The sequence below is a fragment of the Odontesthes bonariensis genome, chromosome 10, assembly GCF_027942865.1.
Source record: "Odontesthes bonariensis isolate fOdoBon6 chromosome 10, fOdoBon6.hap1, whole genome shotgun sequence".
Lineage (NCBI taxonomy): Eukaryota > Metazoa > Chordata > Actinopteri > Atheriniformes > Atherinopsidae > Odontesthes > Odontesthes bonariensis.
The window spans coordinates 17861357-17873712 of NC_134515.1; the positions used below are offsets into that span (position 1 = coordinate 17861357).

General features: G+C 38.1%; 1 protein-coding gene across 1 annotated transcript; it reads left to right on the forward strand.

Annotated features, from left to right (window-relative positions):
* The first annotated feature begins 6644 nt into the window (after positions 1-6644).
* Positions 6645-11841, forward strand: gnat2 (guanine nucleotide binding protein (G protein), alpha transducing activity polypeptide 2). The gene is made up of 8 exons (XM_075476595.1): positions 6645-6750; positions 8564-8606; positions 8875-9016; positions 9144-9301; positions 9435-9563; positions 9652-9781; positions 9873-10026; positions 10413-11841. The coding sequence occupies exons 1-8, from the start codon at positions 6645-6647 to the stop codon at positions 10601-10603; spliced, it is 1053 nt and encodes a 350-aa protein (XP_075332710.1). The 3' UTR covers positions 10604-11841.
* Positions 11842-12356: the final 515 nt, after the last annotated feature.

A 12356-nucleotide genomic window follows, 5' to 3' on the forward strand; every position in this document is an offset into this window, starting at 1 on the left:
GTTCATTGTGACAAAGAAGCATTCTTACAGTGTATGATGATTTTATTCTAATGGCATCATAAGCTTCTCAGTGACTTTAGATGAATACAATCTACAGCCGATGCTTCATTTTCATGGAAAGACTGATGTTTAACTCTGTGTCTCAAGTGTAATGGTTATGTCGAGTCTTATGTTTATCAAAATTAAAAGAATGGTCAAAGATTTAAAAAAAGGATTTATTTGTATTTATGTGTGTGTCAGCACCCTCTTCCTTGAGGACATTGTCAGAGCAGATGGATGTGATGTGTGAGAGAACAGACTCAGTGCTCTCATGCAGCCTCTTGATGGAGAGCTGCAGACAGCTAAAGACAGAAAAAAGTGGGTCAGTGTCAGTTTTTTACAGAGATATTAACGTTTGAATGGGAATAAGGTATCTGATGTTTACATGGATAAATTCACAGATCCACTGTCCGAATTTGCGTCTGTTCCAAAGCTGACGTGTCTTAATCCTTCTTCAGCTGCTGGAAAATATGGACTGACCTTGGACACATACTCCAGCAAAGACACATCTATATGCATCATCAGACTTTAACAAACAAACAAAATAGGGAATAGTGATTATAAAACACTCGACATTTCTGAATATCGTAAACCGTGCAAATGTATTACTATAGTACACAATTAAGCTGAATTAAATGCTCTAAGTTATCAGTTGTATATATGTTGTGTTTTTTATCAGTACAATCTGATGACAATCTTTTGGATTTTGTTTAAACTGTAATTCAGAAAGGCGTGTTGCTGTTCACACACAGTTACCACTTACTACTTTAATTAAATAAAAGTTAGGTTGGTGTTGAAAAAGCAGCAAAAAAAAATGTATACATGATGAATACACATGTACATTTGGTTTGCTCATTCAGTCTCGCATCTAAGGCCTGCAACACCTTCCAAAAAGATTTTACCACTTGGAAGTGCTGCCATTCTTTCTCACAACATTTAAAAGACGTTCTGGCATTTAGGATACCAAAGAGTGGAGCGGCTCAGGCGTAATTTGGGCTCATTCTTCTTTTCAAACATGTCTAAAGGTTTGCGGCAGTATGGGGTCATCTTTATTTTGGACGGTCCTGCAGGCAGGCCAGTCCAGGATCCTCCACTTCCTCAGCCATGCCTTTGTAAAGTGTGCAGAATGTGGTTTTGCATTGTCCTTATAAAAAATGCATGGAAGCCCCAGGAAAGGATGTGGTCTTGAAGGCAGCATCTAAAATCTTAATAAACTTTCCTGCATTAATGCTGCCATCACAGAAGTGGAAATGAGCTTTGCCAAGAACACTGATAGAACCTCATATCGTCCCAGAGCCTGACTTTTGAACTTCTTTTTCGTCTTCAGTCTTAAGCACATGGTGTTCACTTCTTCTAATAAAAATCTTAAATACTGATTCATCAGAAATATCCACTGCTGATTTTCCATTCTAGATTCCTCAAAGCCCAAAGAAGTCCATATTACCTTTCGACAAAGTTAATTAAAGGCTTCTTTTCAAAACAGTGAATTTACAAGTGGCATTTGTAAGTCTGTATTTTATTGCTTTGCAAAGATTTACTTTAATAACTCTTTGCCCATTTGATTATGTCAGCTGTTGACGAATGACATTTCTTAATGATGTGACATCTGAGGGGATCAGAGTTCACAGTGTCTGGCTTAGGTTTGCACCCTTGTCCTTTATGCCCTGAAATGACTGAAGATTCATTGGATCTCTTAATGATATTATGGACTGTTGAGGGAGAAATGTGCAAATATCCTCTAATCTTTCTTTGAGCAACATTATTTCTAACACATAGAATAGAATAGAATAGAATAGAATAGAAATTGAATAGAAAAACATATGACATGCATCAAAATATGTGTTGAATTTCTAGCCTGTAATAATATTCACAGTGCAGTAACATTTTCAAGACACAAATAATATAAATTTTAAAGAATATTTATTCAGAAGAAACAGAAACATCATATTTTTATCTAATGCAGACTGGTGCTTAACCACTAAATATCATTTTCATTCAATCCTCTACAGTCCATAACTGCTTGTTAGTTCACAGCGTCCTGTTTAGGTGTTGCTGATGGTTTATGTTTGGCTTTTTTTTTACCCATTTGAGTCTACCCATCTATTTCATTATTTCCACTAACATCTCTTTTGTTGGGGCCATGATGCCAGTCAGCCAGATACAACAGCTCATTCAGTCATTTTTTCCTTTTTTTCTGTGTTTTACAAAGCCAGAATGTTCCACTTTTAAGTGAGTTTTGAGTGATTTTTAAATATTGTTCCATAGAAAGGAATAACTGAATGTACATCCTCCAAGGGTGGGGATTCCATCATCTTTGCCAGGAGTTACAGTATGTGTTATAGAAAACTCTCAGTTTCAGGAGGCTGTTTTTTTTTAATGGTTAAAAGAGTTGATTTTCTCATGCATTTGTGGACTTATTGGAGTTTCTCTGCCATTTTTACTGCTCAAAGACTCCTGTCCGCTACTTTTATACCAAATCACGATCTCAATCACCTGTTGACATCACCTGTTTGAAACAACACCATTATTATCATATGTATATATAGATTTGTTTTTATTTTTTATCTCAGAGCAGCTCTAAGTTGACCTCGTCCCAGCTCATTTGGAATGTGTTAACATAAAATGTGTGAAAACATAATACATATTGGGTTTAGACTATCTGCTATGATATATAAGTCGAAGCAAAGCGAATTCAAGAATCACTGCTTTTTTTAATTAAAAAAAAGAATCTTCTTTTTTTTACGTGGAATTTCCATTTTCCGTGTCATTTTTTCTGATAATGTGGTTGGAGTCCAAGGCACTTATAGTAAGTTTAGTTTGTTTCATAAACTAAATGACTGTAATCAGTCCATTTATCAAAGATAATCCTTGTGAAAATGATCATTCATACTAGCACAGCATTTAGGGTGGTTGTATAACTGGCTTATTTAGTCTCAGTATTAACATGGGCATTGCAGAGTATGTTGTCACAAATGTCACACCTCTATGTGTCATCAGTGGCCTGTGCAACAGTTTCACAAAATGCAGCAGCATTTCACAAAACACAACAACATTTGATAAAAAACAAAAAAAACAACTTGCACTTCAAAAAATGCAATCTTTTACAAAGTGTAACATTTCCAAAAAAAATAGTTTTTCTCAAATGTTTCTGCATTTTTTTGTTTTGCACTTAAGGTAAAGACTAGTCTACAGTCCAACCTTATTGAAATGGTAGTAGAATCAGCATTTTCTGCCTCATTGACTAAACATTGGTAATCCTCTACCCTGAACGGCTCGGAGAAATGAATGAGGTAAAGCTGTATTTTCCTCATCCTTTCTGTAACATGATGTAACACACTGCATCCCTGTCACTCGGGTTTATCTGGGGCTCTGTGAGTAATCTCGTCAACAGATCAGAGATGCAGGGGCTGAGCACAAAGCGGGGCTACACCGACCACAGCCTAATGAGATTGGCTGCCATCACTTGATATGCTACAGTGATTAGCTTGCTTGGAAGTGTTCAGGGAATTAGGTTGCACTAGCTCCCGTACAATTAGTACAACATGAGGTTTGTAGAGTGATGTGACTGCAGTACTCAGTATTTGAGGACACAACTGATTAGGCCTAAGTCAGAACAGACTCAAGAAAAGGCTACTTGTTTTTTCACTGATTGCAGACATAGTATGTCCGACTAATAAGCAAAGTTTCTGATTAAAGTTGGTGTTTTGTGAGCTGTAAGCTTGTAAACTGGATTTTACTTTATGGTCATGCAATGTTTTCACTTTTAGAAACAGAATCAACATATATTACACCTACACTTTTCTTGTTAAAGTGTAACCTCTTGGGACAGTTTTGAATCATTGTTCACGTGTCACACTTATTCTCTCTCAGATGCTCCACTCTGCCAATCCTTTAGCTGCCTGCTTAGCCTATTTGACCCTGACGTCACTAAACTAGATCTCAGGCTGTCTGCCTGGATGAAGAAAAGATCCAAGTTGTGTTCAACCTGTTCCACCGACAATAAACCCATAGAGAAGGCTATTTGTATATGCAAACAGTACGACAAGCTTACAAAAAGCTTATCGGGTATCCAATTTTTCACGCCTGGTTTATTGGGTGATGAAGATACCGGGTGGTGAGTGGTGTTGAGGTGTTGAGGTGTTGACTGTAGCTGTAACGCTGAACAATCACAGCTGATAAACTCTTGAAGCTGAACACAACCAAACACATATGAAATCACCCCATTTGACAGCTGTGTAATGTTTTACCATACCCACTTAAACACATTAAAGATATTCACAAAGAACGGTATCAATCAAACTACATGTCATTCATAGACCAAAACAGGACATCTCAATGGTAACATTCTGGTCACCACTTGACACACAGGCAGTTGGAATTGATATTAACTTCAAAAGTTGAAGGCGTAAAGACTTCCTGGTGAGATGAACATACTGTATGTAAATACTGAGTATTTCAACATTTATACCACTTTATGCACACACATAAGTGCATCGTTGACTAATCTCACGGCGCAAAAAAACATTTCCCCTGAAGACTTAAACTTTTCTTAAACCACCCAGAAAGCCTGATACTTCCATAGACAACATGTGGAACACATACAAATGGAAAATGTGTTATTTCAGTATCTTATCCATTATATCCACTTGTGTTATGAGGAATGTTACATATGCATGTGGAGCTAAACTTCCATTAGATTTTTATTACCAAAGAAGAAAAACTCTAGAACTGCTTTAAAATGTACTTTTGTTGAATATCACTTAGTATGTTCACGAACCCAAAGATTCCTTATTCTTTTCCATCTTAAATGCAATAATGGAAAGAAAAGAAAATTCACAAGCCCAATAATTACTTCACACAAAAGCTTTCTGAAACAGATGCTCTAATTGCTGAATGTGTGAATCAGCATTTCCGCTTTTGAAGAGTTCAGAACTTCCTCGTGATATTTTTAGTTTTATGGTAATATTTTAGTTTTCACGAGTCTGGACTGGTCAGACGCCTCATTTACGCCTCAACGGTTAGCCAGACGACACAACAGTTTCCCGCCTACGTATATCTTAAAAGAGCTCAGAGAAGGTGGCACTGTTTCTGGATGCTGATCAAATATTTTTACCTTTGCATGGCAGAGTTTTAACTTGCCTTTGTGGATGCAGGGACAAACAGCATTCACTGACAAAGGTTTTCAAAGTGTTCCTGACAAATTAAGTGACGTCCACTGTTTTTAGTGCAGTACTTAATGATGTCTTGACAGTCATAGTCATTAATAATTAGTTTTCTGCCTCATCCATTACATGCAGATTCCTTTAAAATCTCTCAATTTTAACATTTTATTTAATATATACTAAGTATTGTTATTGATCATCAAAAACCTTTTACACTGAGCAATGTTATCGTTAAATGGTGTCTTGTAAATGTCTTTTGCAGAGATGTAAACCACTCCTGATTTTATTATTTCTTATATCAAATCGTGTTACTAATCTGTTGCCCGTTAACCTAATTACGAGGAGGTTTTCAACTCAATGTTTTGGTTTTTTTCCAAGCATGTGCAGTTTCACAGTTTAAGTTCTCCAACATGCAGGGCAGGGCCTAATAGTCTTGAAGACAATACCCACTGACCTCTACCCATCAATTCCACAAGGCTGCTCAGAGATCAGCAGCTCCAATCAGATCAGGAACAACATGAGGACTGTCTTACACAACAGCCCCTCCTCAAAATTTCTACTGGCTTGAATATAATTTGATTTCAATTATGTCAGATCCCATTGAAACTTATGAAGATTACGTAATGTGAGACATGCACTGAGCTCATGTTATCACTGAGACCCCACTAAACAGCAAAGTGCAGTGACAGTTGCTTTATTTAGCAGGTACCACATCACCTGGGATTAAAACGTCTTAGCTGTAAGAAGTTTACAAGACCTTAATGCCTCCCTCCTGCTTTGTCCATGTGACTGATGCTGAAGTCAAGAGTTCAGTAAGTAGGAAATTCAGTTCCGACTTCAAGAACACATATTCATCGAATTGGGGACTCTAAAAAATCATGTATAGATCACCCCTGCTCTATAATGACAGGAAATACACAGAAGAACATACTGTCTTTCCTGTGCATGCCCTATAGTTACAGAAGCAGAGGAAATATAGTGTCTTTTAAACACATATCATATACTGTATACTGTTTGTACATATATATCCACACCAAATCACATCAAGACTCAACAACTGCTGATAGCAATGACTTTCACTGCATCCAAGTATGCGAGAGCATTATTTTCTCCTGTCTTTACATCATTCACAACTGCCCTCATTAGACTAAATGGATTGACTAGCCAATCAGGAAGAGGCCCCTCCTAAGTCATGGTTTAAGCACAAGGAATTAAGGGATGGATCTCTGCCGGCAAGAGCTTGTGAATTCATTAGATCCTTGAAGGCACCCCATCTAATCAAAACAGGTTAGAAAAGGCTCATTCCCCTCCTCCTCAGTTCCCTTCCGCTCGGAAATCTCCTTTCGGCACGATTAGTGCTGTTACTGAATTCTCATCAGGTGCTCCCAGATAACCGTCAAAATTTCCATCCTTGAGGATCTTGAGTTTGCGGAGAACGAAATCATGGGTGCAGGAGCCAGTGCTGAGGACAAAAAGTCCAAGGAGCTGGAAAAACAACTCCAGGAAGATGCTGATAAGGAGTCTAAAACTGTAAAGCTATTACTGCTTGGTAAGTGTCTTCGTGGGTTGTCTTGTTGAACCGAGTCTTCTTTCACCTCAGGCTGCAGGTCATAGAAAATGCTCAGATTGACAGATTTTAGTTTAAAAAGACAAAAAAAAAGAGCACAAACTTCTTTTTAACTTTCCTGTAAATCTGACTTAACAAACATTTCTGTAGAGCATGCAGAGAAGATCAGATGTCTTGACATAACAGTCAACAGGTTTGACAACTAGTTGTATTGAGCTTGAAGGTGAAAGGTACTTTGTGTTACATTTCATTACCAAAACGTCATACGTTGAGGTGGTATTAAACTGCTCTGCACATCTGTTCACAAATTACATAGATGTGAGATAACAATATGCTCATCAGATTTGCAGGCTGTGCAGATGATCTGGATAAAATCTGGATAAAACCCTACATTCGTTTATTAGAAGGATAAGCAGGCTATGTAGGATTTTTAGTGAGAGGAAAACATTTCACAGAGACAATTAGGATGTAAAGAATATATCCGAGATGAAGCTCAAAGAAAAGAATTGGTAAGAATTTAGATAATAGATTTACATTAAAGAACAACTTCTGAAACGAAACTTTGGTCCTACATTCTCAATTTTATTGTACAAATCAGAAATAACACAATTTTTTACTTAGTTCAGAGAGAAGAGTTTTTACAGTTCAGACGAGTTATTCAAAACAGGTAAAAGTCACAGTTGTTTGATGGCTGCTGACTTTTCAATTCTAACAGAAGGACGTAGGTTCTTAAAGGATCATTGCCTTTAGTCTAAATGAATCACAGCCTGGCAGTGATATGTAAATCCGATTAGCTAACAGGTTTACTGCAGATCTACTTGAAAAGGTCTTTGTTGACCCTCAGCTCACACATTATGTATAAAAAGGGTTTTGTTAGTGCTAATATTAGAATGATGTTGCTGTTTCATTCATTTGTGAAGAAAATCAAGTAGTTGATGCATAAAAGTTTATAAATAAGTACAAACAAATTCAAAACTGGTAAGAACTATCTCATTAATGAGGTAATGGATTTTTTATTTTAATTACATGATACTATTTTGGCGGTGATGGATTGGTGGCCTGTGAGATTACCTTTCTGCAAGGAGAAGAGCTTGTAGGGTTCTCTACCAATCGCCACAAAGTTCCACATAACGCTGAGAACCAGAACACTTCAGGGAACTTTATAATACACATAATTTTATGGATCAGCTGAGGCTGTGGTTTATTAGAAGATGAAGATGGGCACATTGAAATCAACCGACACACAACTCTAGTTGATCTTGGCTTCAATCTCATATTCTTTCTTCAGCTAAATCTTTATTGATGATATATTAGTGTCTATCTTTGATGTTCAGTGTAATATTCAATTTGTTTTCTGATTTTTTACTGCCCAGTGCATGCAATAGCATGATGTGGTATAATTTAATTTTGCAAATCTTTGCTTGCATGTCTCTTGGATCTTTGACATATGCAAGGGGACAAAAAAAATCTAATGCAATACTCTTGTGTTTAAAGATGTTGGCCAGCCATGCCTTAAGTTAGTCAGTTTAAAGTAAATCAGTATATTGTTATTTGGTACTGAACAGATTCAACTAAACTGACCTAAAAACAAATTAATGAAGGGAGGCATCTCATGAAGTCCAAATGAATCAAGAGAAAACAAAGCATACCCATCCTCATCTTTTAGCCCAGATTGTTCCTTTAAAGCGGCTGCATCATTCGAACACATACTTTGTTTAAAGCCTTAATCTGCTTGTTGGCGTGTCAGACAGAAAAGCTAAGATGTTTCATTACTGACTTTTGTCTTCTCTTCCAGGTGCTGGTGAATCAGGGAAAAGCACGATTGTAAAACAAATGAAGTAAGTATTAAACAGTTAATAAACACTTTTTTTCTTTTTGGAGGGGGTATATTGGTCAGAGTTACATCCACCGACTGCTTTGGAGAAATGTCCACAGGGTGGCACTGTGAGCATTAGATCAACAAGATATACACACTGTAGGAACTCCAAAACTGGGGAAAGAGCTTTCGTTCTATTCTTAATGTCAAAGCCAAAGAGTTGCCAATTTTTTTTTAATTTTTTTTTTTAAATCAAATAACTCTTCCCCCATTCTTCAACTTCCACACAGGATTCTGCATCAAGGTGGTTACACAAAAGAGGAGCAATTGGAGTTCAGAGCAGTCATCTATGGCAACATCCTGCAGTCTGCTCTGGCTATCATTAGAGGCATGGAGATGCTTACCATTGATTTTGCCTCATCCACTGGACAGGTCTCATATTGCACTTAAAAGATGAACACTAGATGTGTTGAGTTCATTCTCACTAACTCTAAACCATATTAGAAATAGTACTATGTAAGCGCTGATGGATCTTTGTTTGGTGTGCATAAAACCACAGGAGGATGCACAGAAGCTGCAGAACTTGTCAGACTCCATTGAGGAAGGCACAATGCCCCCTGAGCTGGCCGACGTCATTCTGAAACTGTGGAAAGATTCTGGTGTGCAGGCTGCCTTTGAGAGAGCTGCTGAATTCCAGCTCAACGACTCTGCTGGCTAGTGAGTCCATATCCGCCACTGGTACTGATACAGTACTGGGTTTACATAAAAAAGCTCACTGAGTATCAATTAATAAAGAGGATTCACATGTGAAGCTTGATTAATAAACTGTTTTTTTTTCTCATATAATCAGCTACCTTTCTGAAATGGACAGAATCTGCAAGCCAGAGTACCTCCCCACCGAGCAGGACGTGCTGCGATCTCGAGTCAAAACAACTGGTATCATTGAAGAACAGTTCTCCTGCAAAGAGTTGTACTTCAGGTGAGCCACAGGTGAAATTATTTACCATTCCAGCACTGTGGCGTACAGACGCTTACCGAGATTCTTCTGTACCTTCTACGGAGAACAGGATGTTTGATGTGGGCGGCCAGAGGTCAGAGAGAAAGAAGTGGATCCATTGTTTTGAGGGTGTGACCTGCATCATCTTCTGCGGAGCTCTCAGTGCATACGACATGGTGCTCGTAGAGGACGACGAAGTGGTGAGTCAGGACAGCTGCTATGTGCTGATGAAGCATGAAAAATACAATGCGGCAGTGAGTGACTCTCAGTGTTCATCTCTGAACTTTTCAGAACCGCATGCACGAGTCCCTCCATCTATTCAACAGTATCTGCAACCACAGATTCTTTGCACTGACTTCCATCGTGCTTTTCCTCAACAAGAAGGATCTCTTCGAAGAGAAGATCAAGAAAGTCCATCTGAGTATTTGCTTCCCAGACTATGATGGTAAGACCCACTGACAGTCCCTTTATGCTTCAGGGTTATATCTGTTGCACGCTGAGCTCTGGAAAGTTTGTTGGAGTGTGAGAATAGAGCAGTAGGTCACTCTGTCGGGCGTACAGTGAGAGTGGATCGCATATTTTGACAACGCAAGGCCAGGCCAAGATTAAATTTCAAATCAGACTTAACCGGTTAATAGCGCAAAGAATACAAATAGAGCGAAAGGTTGATATTTGTTCCTTACCAAAACTATTCAAACAAAATGAAACATTGTGACTTGATGACACAAATAAAGACTCTTGTGGGTATGAGAGAAAACAGGATGAGTATTAGTGTTATTGTAACAGTATTCCAACAATATTTTGTCACGTCTGCTGTTTCTGTTCTCAAAGGGCCCAACACATACGATGACGCCTGCAACTACATCAAGGCACAGTTTGAGGACCTGAACATGAAGAAGGGCCAGAAAGAAATCTATTCCCACATGACCTGTGCCACAGACACAAAGAACGTTGAGATTGTGTTCAACGCCGTGACAGACATCATCATCAAAGAAAACCTTAAAGACTGTGGTCTTTTCTAAACGGCTCCAGAGTGAAGAGAGGTGCGTGGTGACCACACCACATCACTTCCAGGGACTGTGTTGATACAGAGTAATAGGGCCCAGATGAGGCAGACCCCTGCCAATTCAATTTAACTCTCCTACAGCAACTCATTTCTGGCCATCCTGTGTTGCCAAGCAACAACATCTGGCCATAATATGAGCAAATACAAAGTAACGCAGTTTAGACCCTTTGGGACGGTTGAGGATGACAAAAGATAACAAGAAGATTGACGCAATTCTCGCAGAGACTTGTGATAAAAATCAGTTCCTCTAAAACGTGCAGAACAGTTGAACTTTTTTCAATTTTAATTTAGAAATAGACAGAACCCACAAGCGAAGGAGACTTACAAGTAGCACCATGTTTACCCTTAATGACAGTAAGAATAGATTTTACTCATGATTTCTGAATATTTTTTCACTCATGTGTTACCTTCTCCACTTTGCAGAATGTCCTTTCCGACCTTAACCCCTCACATATTGGCATTAACTAAGAAGTGTACTGATGGAGCACAGAAAATCCTCAAACTATTGTGCTTATGCCATCGCCTCCATGCCAACTCCTGGTCCTTGAATGCTCCCATAGCACCTCACCATCTAAAACAGTACATCCCTGCAACATGTCCAGCTGGGTTGAAACAACTATGAAGTCCCCATTACAACATTCTGGACGTAATGCTTTCTACAAGATACAGTATTTGTCTCACACCTACAGCTTTGTACGTATGACGATGCTCCTTCGATCCTCACTGTGTTCTTTTGACTACTGAGTTGTGAGTTACATTTACTATTAAAGTCAAGCTCCGTATAATGACTAAAGCGATCCAGGGAATATATAAATGTTCTGAATAGAGACATTGCAACCTTGTTTTTGTTTTTGAGTACAGTAGTCTCTGTGGTCTTGATACTTAAACTGTGAAAAGTTGCTGAGCAAATATCTCAGATATTCCCAGTGCTTGCAGTATATTCAGATTACAAACCAAATTGTGCATGTATGTAATCTAAATAGTGTTAATGTATTCAATTCACTTAACATTTGAATGTGATGTATAAATTTCACAACATCAAACTAATAGAGAGACTTTGTACATAAGAGTAGTTAACTCATTATATTTTGGAAGATAAATTAAATGGAAATATATGAGAGAGGGAAACACTAGAGGGGTTGATGCTTTATTATGAAAATGGAACGAAAATCTACAGTTTGTTCTTTCTTATGAAATGTAGAGACATGAAATAAAGATGCATTAACTTCACTTGTGTGTCTGTGTCTTTGTTGCAGAATCACACTGTCATCCACTGAACAGTGTATATTGAATTAGGGCAACAGGGCTGTCAACACAGCCTCAGTCTGTTATTTGTTGAGGACAGTGTTGATGTTATACCAGTTCCGTGCTCTATTTGGAGAGGAAATGTGCTGCGTATGGAAGTTCATTACTGAGGGAGCAAAACAAATTAAAAATTTAATTAATCAGAGGGGCTAGATTTACTGCAAGATTGTGCAGGGACAGATTCATGGCACTTCAGGGCAGCTAAGAACAAAACCGGAAGACGACAAGAGGAACTTTGTTGCTACATTTCAGTAAGCAGTATTCCTATTTTAGATATGTTCACATCTTTGGGCAAAACATAACAAAGTTCAATAGGAAATGTCCTGAATGTCCAGCTCTCTAGTTTATTCTATGTACAGTAGATTAACATTGGCTTATAAAGTTTACAACTGAAAAGATGCAGC

Bases quoted from the DNA above. Each gene is read 5' to 3' on its own strand.
- gnat2 (XM_075476595.1), top strand. From the start codon at position 6,645: ATGGGTGCAGGAGCCAGTGCTGAGGACAAAAAGTCCAAGGAGCTGGAA. The intron at 8,607-8,874 runs GTAAGTATTAAA...ACTTCCACACAG, and splicing joins ACGATTGTAAAACAAATGAA to GATTCTGCATCAAGGTGGTT. The intron at 9,782-9,872 runs GTGAGTCAGGAC...TGAACTTTTCAG, and splicing joins TCGTAGAGGACGACGAAGTG to AACCGCATGCACGAGTCCCT.